Source organism: Podarcis pityusensis (genome assembly GCF_964106645.2).
Source record: "Podarcis pityusensis genome assembly, chromosome: 8".
NCBI lineage: Eukaryota > Metazoa > Chordata > Lepidosauria > Squamata > Lacertidae > Podarcis > Podarcis pityusensis.
Genome location: NC_138033.1, coordinates 82,956,184 through 82,969,669, shown reverse-complemented (window position 1 = coordinate 82,969,669; position 13,486 = coordinate 82,956,184). Strand labels below are relative to the sequence as shown.

At 46.8% G+C, this 13,486-nt stretch overlaps 1 protein-coding gene across 3 annotated transcripts in view; it reads right to left on the bottom strand.

Annotated features, from left to right (window-relative positions):
- HVCN1 (hydrogen voltage gated channel 1) overlaps nt 1-13,486 on the bottom strand; it is a 31,374-nt gene that overhangs the window by 8,369 nt on the left and 9,519 nt on the right. For 2 of the 3 annotated variants that reach the window (XM_081017614.1, XM_081017612.1), the window contains exon 2: nt 2,287-2,522. In XM_081017614.1, the coding sequence (XP_080873740.1) occupies nt 2,287-2,484 (198 nt within the window). In that variant the 5' untranslated portion in view covers nt 2,485-2,522. Of the gene's footprint in view, nt 1-2,286; nt 2,523-9,856; nt 10,806-13,486 lie in introns of those variants that run through there. The other variant, XM_081017613.1, reaches the window with a different exon arrangement.

Genomic DNA, 13,486 nt, shown 5'->3' with positions numbered 1-13,486 from the left:
CTCAGCCAGATGGGCAGGGTATAAATAATAAATTATTATTATTATTATTAAAGAGGTCCACAACTCTGGGGAACCTTCGCTTTAAAAAGGTCAACAACTTTTTGGGGTTGCACGATTAATTTTTTCTTGGCCCTGTCACATATATTGCTATGCTACTGCAACTGGAATTTTTCTTTATATGTTGATTTACGACCTAGGGATAATTGTAGATGAGCATTCTACTAGCAATACAAGCTGCCCACACCCATCTTTGGGCTGCAGGATATCAGCACTGTCAAAATGCTGTGGAATTTATTCTACCAGCTGCTCCATGGCAACATCCGAAGTCACAGCCTGTTCCTGGGTTTTTTGCGTCTGCTAGTAAAATGCTTTCAAACAGTTTGTACGGTGCTTTCTGTTAGCAGCTAGATAGTCAATATTCCATGAGCATGTGCCGCATGCAGTGTCTTGTCATTCACAAGAAAACCTCTTAAGTTATCTTGAAGATGTGCTCCTTGCCCTCTTTCTAACAGATTAGGCACAGATTCCAGTTCAGGAGCTTTGTGTTTTGTCGTGTGGTTCTGTCTGAAGCTGGTGCAGATGACGATTCAGCTGGTGGTGGTCTCTTTGACAACGCGGCCTTCCTGGCTGTTTTAGACCTTGAGGAGAAGACTTGTGTATTTCTTTCAATTGATTGACTTCACACCCCAGGGAAGCAGGACCCCACAACATTGATGTGCTGAGTCAGTGAATTCTGCCTCTAAACTTGGTTCTTTCCAAGTTTGCAAGTCTTCCCTTGCTTGTAGGTCTCATACCCTCATGGGTGAACTCTTGACAACAATACAGTGGTACCTCAGGTTAAGTACTTAATTCGTTCCGGAGGTCCGTACTTAACCTGAAACTGTTCTTAACCTGAAGCACCACTTTAGCTAATACGGCCTCCTGCTGCCGCCGCACCACCGGAGCACGATTTCTGTTCTCATCCTGAAGCAAAGTTCTTAACCTGAAGCACTATTTCTGGGTTAGCGGAGTCTGTAACCTGAAGCGTATGTAACCTGAAGCGTATGTAACCTGAGGTACCACTGTACACAGATTTTGGTCTCATAGGTTACCAGCAGGGAACTGACAGGATCCACTGATTTTTACACACAAAGTCATGTAAAAGGAGGTGAAGTGAGTGTGACTGATGAAGCCACAGGGATTGAGTGAACAAGAATCTAGGATGGGGATCACAAGATCCAGACAAAACACTGGATCAAACAACTCTCAGCTATCTTTCTAATAGCTGTCTAAGAACTATCTAACAACTATCTTTCTAACTACCCAATTCCATCCCTCTTTTTCTAACCGCATGATCTCCAGCCTTGCAACTGACCACCCAAGTCTCTTCATCAAGTTCTCCTTTCCCAAGCTCTACTCTCTTAGTGGAAAGTCTGTGGCTCCTAAAGGGGCAACCCACTGGGCCTGCAGGCCAGCACTTTCTACAGACTCCTCCCTGACACTCTCCCGAAGGACATGGCAAATACGATGCACAATTTCCACGGCAGATCTCAGGTGGCTGCAACTGTAGGCTTTGCATGGAGGGCAACCAACTCCCTGACCCATCTGGGACAAAGTGATTGACCACACTGCAAGAATTCAACATTAGGAGGAAAGAATGTGCTTTGAATTTCACATATTTGCAAAACACGTGTCATAAAATTAATTGCTTCTTAAATTATAATTATGAGCCAAATTTTAAACTTTGAAGTTCAGTGTCATCCTTTAAGAAGGTGATTAGAAAACGTGATATGGAAAAAGTGTGTTTTATTGCTGCTCCAAACATGCTTGTACAGTGGTACCTCAGGTTAAGTACTTAATTCGTTCCGGAGGTCCATACTTAACCTGAAACTGTTGTTAACCTGAAGCACCACTTTAGCTAATGGGGCCTCCTGCTGCTGCCGGAGCACGATTTCTGTTCTCATCCTGAAGCAAAGTTCTTAACCTGAAGCACTATTTCTGGGTTAGCGGAGTCTGTAACCTGAAGCGTATGTAACCCGAGGTACCACTGTAGTGCCTTTGAGGAAAAGGACACCCCAAGAACAAAAAAAATTGTGATTACCAGGAAAGCGCACAAAGTATTTGGAGACCCCAAGTTGACTGGGAGTTCAATTGCTCCTGCTGGTGACAATGACTGGTTATTCATGGTCACCAATTTAACCCTAGCCTCTGTCTTCTTTCCCTTCAAAGCTGGGCACTCCATACAACACCGAGGTCTCCTGGCCACCAATGTTTCCATGCACATAAGAGCAGGTACCTGCCACGTACCTGAAATTTGTGTGACTGGAACAACTTCTTCATCACTTCCCGGAAGGTGGGGGTCCTGGGGGAAGAGTCGATTTTGACAGCCGTCTCAGGGGTCTTCGCTTCCTCTTCCATCTCCTCTTCCTCCCATTTCCTGTAGTCATTGTTCCACTGAGCAGGATCATCCCCCACCACGGTGAAATGCTTCAGGTACATGGACATGGTGGCAGCTCAAATGGGCATCACCCTATAGAAACACACTGTGGAGGGAAAGCTTGAGAGCATCACTGCCTGAGAACACGACAGCTGGACTTCCTCTAAGGAATGACAATACAAAAGGATGAGAAGAAGAAGAAGAAGAAGAAACCATGTGATCTCACAGTAAAAGACTATTTTTTTTTTAATGTCTGGATTGTGTGTGGGGGGATGATACCTACTTCCCCATTCAGAGTTTGGAAATATCTGAAGCACCCTTGGAACAAGCTGCATTTAAAAACTACCAGCAAGTTCCTAGGCCTCATGGTTGAAGAGGTAGATTCAGAACCACTGTTTGGTTAAGAAGAAGAAGAAGAAGAGTTTGGATTTGATATCCTGCTATATCACTACCCTAAGGAGTCTCAAAGCGGCTAACATTCTCCTTTCCCTTCCTCCCCCACAACAAACACTCTGTGAGGTGAGTGGGGCTGAGAGACTTCAGAGAAGTGTGACTAGCCCAGGGTCACCCAGCAGCTGCATGTGGAGGAGCGGGGAAGCGAACCTGGTTCACCAGATTACGAGACTACCGCTCTTAACCACTGCACCACACTGGCTCTCTTAAGCAGGGGTGTTCCTGGGACCAACCCAATGCCCTATGTTTTGTTACCTGCCCTGTGCGGAGTTGCTCCTGGTGGAGACCGTTTATCATGCGTGTCTTTTGCTATTCCACCACACAAGGGCAACATTCAGCATCCTAAGAATTCCCCTCCCCTGTAAAAGAAGTTTCTAGTCTTTAAGGCTGCAATGGCTGATGGGATAAAAGAAATCAGAGGAAGGGGACATAGGCTCAAGAGTAGAGCACCTTGGAGAAAGTCCATGTTTAATTCCTGGCACCTCCATTTAAAAGGATCTCGGGTACCAGGGCTGGAAGAGAGGTCGAAAGAGGCCTCAAAAGCCTCACTGATACAGACTGGGAAGAGCACTGGGGTAAGGTAAGGGTAAAGGACCCCTGGACGGTTAAGTCCAGTCAAAGGCAACTATGGGGTTGCGGTGCTCATCTCGCTTTCAGGCCGAGGGAACCGCCGTTTGTCCACAGACAGCTTTCCGGGTCATGTGGCCAGCAGGACTAAACCGCTTCTGGAACGATGGGACACCGTGATGAGTGCCAGAGCACATGGAAATGCCATTTACCTTCCCACCATAGCGGTACCTATTTATCTACTTGCATTGGTGTGCTTTCGAACTGCAAGGTTGGCAGGAGCTGGGACAGAGCAGCGGTTTGGGGTAATAGCTCAACTTGGTAGAAAGTAGCTTCCTGGTCCCATCAGCACCAGACATTTAAAGCCCTATGATACCACTTTAAACAGTCACCCCCCTGCCCCAAATCCTGGGAACTACAGGGTCCTGAGAGTTATTAGGAGACCCCAATTCCTCTGTCTAAGCTGCAATTCTCAAAGTACCTTGGAAAGAGTGATTGTGTTAAACTACTGCAGGGGGGCGGGATTGTAATTTTGTAAACTGCTTTGAGGTTTTCTTACTATCAAGTAGTATATAAATTTTCAACCAACCAACCACCACCTGCTGCTTTATAAATAGAAACCAACCAACCAAAAAAACAAACCTCAAAAGCCCCTGTCCAATCCAAGAGGAACAATCTTCATTTTTGGTGGGAGGCAGGGTGGGTGGTAGTGGAAGGGTGAGGAGACAAATGAATAAGGTTTTAAGGCAAGCAAATGGGAGCATGCAGGCTTAAGAATATCAGAATAGTCAGGCTGCTGGATCCGACCAAAGGGCCATCTTCCAATCCTGTATCTGGCTTGCCACAGCAGCCAACCAGATGCTGCCACAAAGTCCACAACCAGGACTTGGGCACACCAATCCTCTCCCCAGAAACAGGATACAGTGGTGCCTCGCAAGACAAAAAGAATCCGTTCTGCGAGTCTCTTCGTCTTGCAGTTTTTTCGTCTTGCAAAGCAAGCCCATTAGCGGTTTAGCGGATTAGCGCTATTAGCGGCTTAGCGGGCTTAGCGGATCAGCTGATAAGCGGCTTAGTGGCTTAGCGGATCAGCTGATAAGCGGCTTAGTGGCTTAACAGATCAGCTGTTAAGCGGCTTAGCTGATCAGCTGATAAGCGGCTTAGCGGTTTGGGGAAAAGGGGGGGGAAAGGAAAAAAACCCCGCAGGAACTCGCAAGACATTTTCGTCTTGCGAAGCAAGCCCATAGGAAATTCGTTTTGCGAAGCACCTCCAAAACGGAAAACCCTTTCGTCTAGCGGGTTTTCTGTCTTGCGAGGCATTCGTCTTGCGGGGCACCACTGTACTGTGCCTGGGTAACAGCAGTTGACAGATCTTGATACCAAGCCAGACCATGGATCCATTTAGCTTCATAATGGCAACCCTGACTGACTTCAGGGATCCTGCATGGTACCTTCTGCAGACGAAACAGACGCTTTGCTCTCCCACTCCTACGTTTCCTGAGACGTCATTTTCATTTCAGGGCAAAGGCTTGTGACTTTGCATTCGAGACAAAGGAAACCAGGGACTTTCCCCAGCCGACAGCTGAGGCTCTTTGCTATCACACAAGGCCAGCTGTCAGAGGGCCACAGTGTCGCAATCTGGAAAAGGCCACCATGAAAAAACCATGCCATGCTCTCAGTGGCGCATCACAGGGGAAATGAAGAACTCCTCCTGCACAGCCTCAAAGGCTGCAGTGCCAAAGGCTAAGGCCAAATAATAATAATAATAATAATAATAATAATAATAATAATTTATTATTTATAACCCACCCATCTGGCTGGGTTTCCCCAGCCACTCTGGGCGGCTTCCAACAAAACACTAAAATACAACAACTTATTAAACATTAAAAGCTTCCCTGAACAGAAGAAGAAGAAGAAGAAGAAGAAGAAGAAGAAGAGGAGGAGGAGCTTGGATTTGATATCCCGCCTTTCACTCCCCTTCAGGAGTCTCAAAGCGGCTAACATTCTCCTTTCCCTTCCTCCCCCACAACAAACACTCTGTGAGGTGAGTGGGGCTGAGAGACTTCAGAGAAGTGTGACTGGCCCAAGGTCACCCAGCAGCTGCATGTGGAGGAGCGGAGACGCGAACCCGGTTCCCCAGATTACGAGACTACCGCTCTTAACCACTACACCACACTGGCTCTGCCTTTAGATGTCTTCTAAAAGTTTGGTAGTTATTTTTCTCTTTGACATCTGGTGGCAGGGCGTTCCACAGGGCGGGTGCCACTACCAAGAAGGCCCTCTGCCTGGTTTCCTGTAACTTGGCTTCTCACAGCGAGGGAACCACCAGAAGGCCCTCGGCGCTGGACCTCAGTGTCCAGGCAGAATGATGGAGGTGGAGACACTCCTTCAGGTATACTGGGCTGAGGCCGTTTAGGGCTTTAAAGGTCAGCACCAACACTTTGAATTGTGCTCGGAAACGTACTGGGAGCCAGTGTAGGTCTTTCAAGACCGGTGTTATATGGTCTCGGCCGCCGCTCCCAGTCACCAATCTAGCTGCCGCATTCTGGATTAATTGTAGTTTCCGAGTCACCTTCAAAGGTAGCCCCACGTAGAGCGCATTGCAGCAGTCCAAGCCAAAGTCCTAGCCTCACGTCCCATGATGTCTGCCCCACCAAATTCAACAGGATTTACTTCTGGACAGGCAGAGACTGCATTGTGCTGCATCGTAAAGCATCGATTTAAGAGCAGCAAACAACTCCTTTGCAGACCAACTCAGAATGTGCCCCAATGATCATATCCTGGACTTCTTTTAACAGCTTACATGGTTTGCTAATGTTCACACTGGCCAGATAAGCAAGATCTGCAAGGATCAGCTCACTTTCCTTGTTGAATCACTCTCACCTGACTGGTTAGAATGGAGCCAAGAGCCTTAGATAGATGGTTCTGGGGGACAATTCAGTACCCCAAGCAATGTTGTTGACCATCAAACACCAGGGACAAAGAACAGGATGGGGTTCAGGCGCTATTTGTAGACTTCCTGGAGGCAACTAACCAGGCACTTATGGAAGCAGGAGGCTGGTCTAGGCAGACAGGGAACCTGCGGTCCTCCAGATGTTGCTGGATTGAAACTTCCTTCCGCTCCAGGTGTCATGGGAAATAGACAAGGAGGATGGAAGCTGTAGGCCAATAACATCTGGAGGACATCAAGTTCCACCTCCTGTCCAGTGCTCTAGAAATTCTGCTTCTCTGGATCTATTTTTGTTCGTAAAACCACCACAGAGCATTCATGGGATCCATCACTGCGCCCGGAGGGCTCAGGTGACAAGGAGCTGCCTGGTTCATCGGCTAAAACTGGGCATAAATGCCTTGGCCACAGTACTCTGTGCTCTGATAACTTCCAGTCTGGGTCCTTGTGACATGCTCTGAAGATGACTCAGAAACTTCAGCTGCTTCTAAATGCAGCAGCCAGATTACAGGGCTGGGGAACCCCTAGAACAAAAATGGCCTTTGTATCAAGGCAGCTGCTTTTCTTGCCAATTGGTTTCCAGCCCCAATTCAAGGGGTTTGAAGCCCTGAGTGACTTGGCCCTGAATTAGCTGAAGGACCTCCTCCTTCCCTACAGACCCACTCAGTGGATAGGGCCATAGCTGTCAACCTTCCCTTTTTTGGTGGGAAATTCCCTTATTCCAGCGCCGTTTCCTGCTGCTATGCGGGATTGTTAGATATCCCGTAGACTGTCCCTGGGACAGGTGAGGCTGCTGATCCCTTATTTTTGAGGCTGCTGATCCCTTATTTCCAAATCTGAAAGTTGACAGCTATGGAGAGGGCTCCCATCTGGGTTCCCATCTGGTTGGCCACTGCAAGCAGCGCCGGATTCACGTAGAAGCTAAACAAGCTATAGCTTAGGGACCCACTCTCTTGGGGTCCCCCAAAAAATTTAAAGGGAAAAAAACCCCTGGATGTACATTTCCAAAATATAAGATAAAAAACAAATGAAATAAAACCTACAAACAGCAACAGTGTTTTGTGTTGTGTAGGCTCCTATGATGTAAGTAATGGCTAGCAGCCTGCTAGCCTACTCCCTCAAATATCACTGGTTTGCTCATTTCTATATATAGGGTGCCTACATTCTGCATGGACGGGTTGCACGGCAACATGTGCAAATGGCTTTAGATACCTATTAGGTCCATAAATTACCATATAGCATATAAAAAGGTAAAGGGACCCCTGAGCATTAGGTCCAGTCATGGCCGACTCTGTGGTTGCGGCACTCATCTCGCTTTATTGGCCGAGGGAGCCGGCGTACAGCTTCCGGGTCATGTGGCCAGCATGACTAAGCCGCTTCTGGCGAACCAGAGCAGCAAACGGAAACGTGCTTTCGAACTGCTAGGTTGGCAGGAGCAGGGACCAAGCAATGGGAGCTCACCCCGTCGCGGGGATTCGAACTGCCAACCTTCTGATCAGCAAGTCCTAGGCTCTGCAGTTTAACCCACAGCTCCACCCGCATCCCTGTCCCGTAATACTAGAGCCAAAAGACATCATCCAATGAAGCTGAATAGAAGGAGATTCAGGGCAGACAAAAGGATGGGCTTCTTCACACAACAGTTAGAAGATTCTACAGATCTACAGAGAAAGAAGCCCAGCAGCTGCTATGAGTCATGACGGCAAAATGGAACCTCCAGCTGCAGGGGAAGTATATCCCTGAATGCCAGGCACAAGAGGCTACTGCTCTGCTCATAACACTTCCCAGAGGCAATCAGCTGAGCACCTGTGGAACCAGGACATTGGACAAAAGATGGACCTTTGGTTCGATCCAGTATGGCTTGTCTTATGTTCTTGCTATCTGTGAGCTGGGAAACCCTAAGGAAAACTCTCAGCTCAAACCTTTGGGAAGCCACCCGCTAAGCCCCCAGCCTGCATATGTAAGTTGGAGACAAGAGTATTATCCTAGCTCATAGAGCTGTTGCACAACTTAGTGACAGAACAACCACCTGGGATGCAGATGCTGCCAGTTCCATTCACCACTGGCAGCATCACCAGGTAGGGCCAAAAACTCTGGACAGCTGCTGCCAGTCAGTGTAGGCAACACTGAACTATGTGGGTCAATGGTCAATCTAAAACATAGAAAGCTTCCTTTAACTATGTTTAGGGAAGTTTTTAATGACTGATGTTTTAATGTATTTTTAATCTTTTGTTGGACGCCACCCAGAGTGGCTGGGGAAACCCAGCCGGATGGGTGGGGTAGAAATAATAAATTATTGATGATGATGATGATGAAGATGATGTTTTAACTTCCATGTGCCCTGCACTGGACATTTCAGAAAGAAGTTGGGGTCCAAAATGTGATAAATCTCTGCTAAATAAATTACAGCAGTACCTCGGTTGTCGAACATAATCCGTTCCGGAAGACCATTCGACTTCCAAAACGTTTGACAACCGAGGGGTAAAGGGCGTTTGGCAAAGTCAATTGAGAAAACTGAAAAACACGCAGCGGAAGCTGTTCCGACTTCCGGAAAGCATTTGAAAATGGAAGCAATTCCTTCCGGGTTTTCGGTGTCCGAAAACCGAAACGTTTGGCTTCCGAGATGCTCAAAAACCAAGATAAAAGGTAAAGGGAATCCTGACCATTAGGTCCAGTTGTGGCCGACTCTGGGGTTGTGGTGCTCATCTCGCTTTATTGGCCGAGGGAGCCTGCGTACAGCTTCCGGGTCATGTGGCCAGCATGACTAAGCTGCTTCTGGCGAACCAGAGCAGCGCACGGAAACGCCGTTTCCCTTCCCGCCGGAGCGGTACCTATTTATCTACTTGCACTTTGACGTGCTTTTGAACTGCTAGGTTGGCAGGAGCAGGGACCAAGCAGCGGGAGCTCACCCCATCGCGGGGATTTGAACCGCCAACCTTCTGATTGGCAAGTCCTAGGCTCTGTGGTTTAACCCACAGTGCCACCCGCTTCCCTAGCAAAAACCGAGGTAGCACTGTATTATTATGAAGATGGATGCAGAATATATATTCATAAGAATATACGGGCACAACCACAGCCCTGCTGGATCAGGCCAGTGACCCCTTGAATCCAGTATCATGTTCTCACCCTGGTCAACCAACTCTCAGAGCATAAAGGCAGGAATCTCTCCTCCTCCAGTTTCCAATGAGTGGCATTCAGAAGCATTGCTTCCTCCAGTGTAGCCATCGATCACAGCCATCAAGAACCCTCTCCTTCACGAACTGTCTAATCCTCTTTCAAAGCCACCCAGCTTGGTGGCCGTGACTGCCTCCTGTGACAGCGAGCTCCACCAAAACTTCCAACCCTGAGCTTTGTTGGACGTCCACATTTTCTAGCATCAGGAGGGAAGAAAACTTTCCTCCCTCTACTTCCTCCATCCAGCTAGAAAGCCACCGTAGATCCCTGATCCCCCACTTAGCTTAGCATGTCTTCGCTCTTACCTCTTCTAGTCCGCTCCTCTCTCTTTGTCCACGCACAACCTCTGCTTTCACTAGCAGCAGTGGGGAGAAAACACAACTGCAGTCAGGGAAAATCCGGGAATTGGAAGTATCAGCAAAGCGCTGAGACAGCCGAGCGAAGCAAAGTTTCCTGTCTGCTTTGGTATTTTGCATAAGAGGTATACTGTTGCAATGCAGACGGATGCAAGACGCCCACATTGCTTCCTGCCTAGCTAACTCTCGCTATGGGTTGGGGGGTTGGACAGAGAGAACGAGAAGCACACTAATGTTGGTTACAGTCAACATCCAGTCATTTAAAAACCCACTCCACAACCTCTCAGCATGTTTGTTATGGGTACACAAGCTATTGCCATATCTCGGCAAGTTAACAGCCACTTGCCCCGAGTGATTCGGGGGGTGGGGGGTGGAATCTGACGCAGAACTGTTTGAAAGTCAGACAACTGGACGGGAACATTTTGTGAATGAATGGGGGTGGAGGGTGGGGAGTCTGATACCTGTCAAATCCGCCCCAGAGCGCAATGGGTCGGCTGCAGTTTAGCCAAATCTAGCACCTGTTGATACTACTTAGAAGTGAACCAACTAACGCAAGGTGCCTTTCTGGGATACACAGTCAAGGTCACTTGCAAACCAATTCTGAAACACTCAAAAACAGGTTTAGCTTCGAACAGAGCAACTTTGGCAAGGAGGTCTATCAGGGCAGGATGAGTGACTGAACTATCAACTGCTTAGAGCAGGTAACCGGACAGTAAACAGAAGCCAACCACACACCCCATCCTGTTTTGGGGTTTTTCCTCAAATATATTTTAGAAGAAGCAAAGCAAGTTGCCAGAAAATACGGTGGTCTGTTCTTGGGTACACTTCAAGGTTACGTTGCAAAAATAAAAATAAAACTGCAGAGTATTCTATGAGGAGCTGTGCTTGTCCTTGTTCAAAAAATTAATTTACCATATTTTTTGCTCTATAAGACTCACTTTTTCCCTCCTAAAAAGTAAGGGGAAATGTGTGTGCGTCTTATGGAGTGAATGCAGGCTGCGCAGCTATCCCAGAAGCCAGAACAGCAAGAGGGATCGCTGCTTTCACTGTGCAGCGATCCCGCTTGTTGTTCTGGCTTCTGAGATTCAGAATATTTTTTTTCTTGTTTTCCTCCTCCAAAAACTAGGTGTATCTTATGGTCTGGTGTGTCTTATAGAGCGAAAAATACGGTTTTAAAAATGAAAAAAATGAATTATTATTTTTTTAAATGAGGTTTTAAAACCTCATGAAGAACTATGTCCACATTAAACACAACCCAATTTTATTTTTATTTTTGAAAAAATGCCACCACAAAAGTCTTTGTGCCCACCAAGGATTGCAGCCAACCGATTTTTGTTCAGAATGGACTCACTGGAATTAATGGACCCTTGTTACCAATGTTCATTCATTTCAATGGATCTGCTTTGAGGCAGGCCAAGAATGGATGCCGACTCCCGTGCAGACCCATATACAGTGGTACCTCGGGTTAAGTACATAATTCATTCCAGAGGTCCGTTCTTAACCTGAAACTGTTCTTAACCTGAAGCACCACTTTAGGTAATGGGGCTTCCTGCTGCCGCCTTGCCACCGGAGCACGATTTCTGTTCTCATCCTGAAGCAAAGTTCTTGACCCGAGGTACTATTTCTGGGTTAGCGGAGTCTGTAACCTGAAGCGTATGTAACCTGAAGTGTATGTAACCCGAGGTACCACTGTAAAAGCATTTCATAAAATAACCGCCATGGGGGGGGGGGGGACTTTCAGGCAGGCCCCAAAGTGAGGGGTCACGACACACTCTGAAAGACGCCTGCTTGCCTATCAATGGGTTGGAAATAGGGAAAGAAAAGGAGGACTCAAAATAAACAAAGTCTTGTGGTGTGTCTCCTCGCCCCACAACAGAAGCCTCCTAGAGCAGTTTGGGTCTCAGGTGGGTGGGTACTTTGGGGGTGGGAGGGAAAGGAAAGCAACTCCCCCCCTGCTTTGTACTACGATACGATACGATATCTTTATTGTCATTGTCCCATACAGAACAATGAAAATGAAAAATCTACAGAAGACATTCAACCCCCCCTAAAAACTCTGAAACCCCATTTTAAAATACAATATACTCCTATAGAGACTCCTTATACTGTGTTTAAAACCAGAATTGCATTTGGGTAGAAACTGTTTCTCAGGCAGCTAGTCCTAGCCTTTATAACCCTGTACCTTCTTCCAGAAGGCAAAAGCTGAAAGAGATCATTTCCGGGGTGAGCACTATCCTGCGCTATCTCTGCAGCTTTCTTATGGCACCTGGAAACATAGATTTGATCCAAGGTGGGAAGAGTGCACCCAATTATTCTCTCTGCAGTCTTTACAACCCTGGACAGCATTGTTTTTTCCCTGACCGTGCAGCTCCCAAACCACACACACAGACCTTAATTTAATACACTCTCCACAATACAATGGTAAAAATGACATCAACAGGTCCTCTGAGATATTGTTTTTCCGGAGGATTCGCTACTACTGAAGTTCTTCTTGCTGGAAGCCGCCCAGAGTGGCTGGGGAAACCCAGCCAGATGGGTGGGGTACAAATAATAAATTATTATTATTATAAAGGGCTGAGTTCCAGGGCTGTCAGCTGGCCCAAACCCGAGTGCTTTGTTCTTAGCTACTGTAGCGCAGTGGTTAGAGCAAACTGACCCTTAAGAACAAAGCATTCCCCGCTCCAGGCACTGGCAGAGAATGGAGCGCTCTTCAACTGTCATAGGTTTGGGAGGCATCTACAAACAATGACAAAAAGAAGAATACTGTGCCACCTTAAAGGGAAATCCAATTCGGAGAGCAATTCGGAGAGGCCAAATTTAAGAGGCAGACTTTATCTGTTTATAAGCCTCCAAGCCAAGATGGGAGAACTGGGGTGCCAGGTCTTAGAGGACAACATGGATATAATAATAATAATAATACTTTTATTGTCAATGTACAACCTGTGTACAATGAAATTAACCAAGCCTCCCCCCCAACACTCAATCTCATTGCACTCTGTGTGCTTGTCGCACAAAACACCAACCCCGAAAGTCAGTTGCACTACATTATTTTCTGTTCAGCAGCCTAACAGCCCACGGATAGAAACTGTTTTTTAGCCTGTTGGTACGACTGATTATACTTCTATATCTCCTGCCCGAGGGTGGAAGATTAAAGAGGTGATGGCCGGGGTGTGAATCGTCCCTGAGAATTTTTCTCGCTGCCGGCCAATTGGTGTTAAAGAAAGACAGAACTTTTTTTATGTATGCTACGACAGCAGCAAGAATACTCATCGCAAAGTATTGGAAGACACAAGATCTACCCACCCTGGAAGAGTGGCAGATGAAGGTGATGGACTATATGACACTGGCTGAGATGACTGGCAGAATCCGTGAGCAGGGGAAAGAGACGGCGGAAGAAGATTGGAAGAAATTTAAAATTTACCTTAAGAACTATTATAAAATTGATGAATGCTAAAATGTCGAGGTTTTGAGAAAGAAAAGGAGATTACAGCGACATAAGATTAAGTTGAAGAAAAGAATAAGAAAAAATATATTTGATAAAATTAATTAGAATTTGCTGAAATAATTTTGGAAATTGGG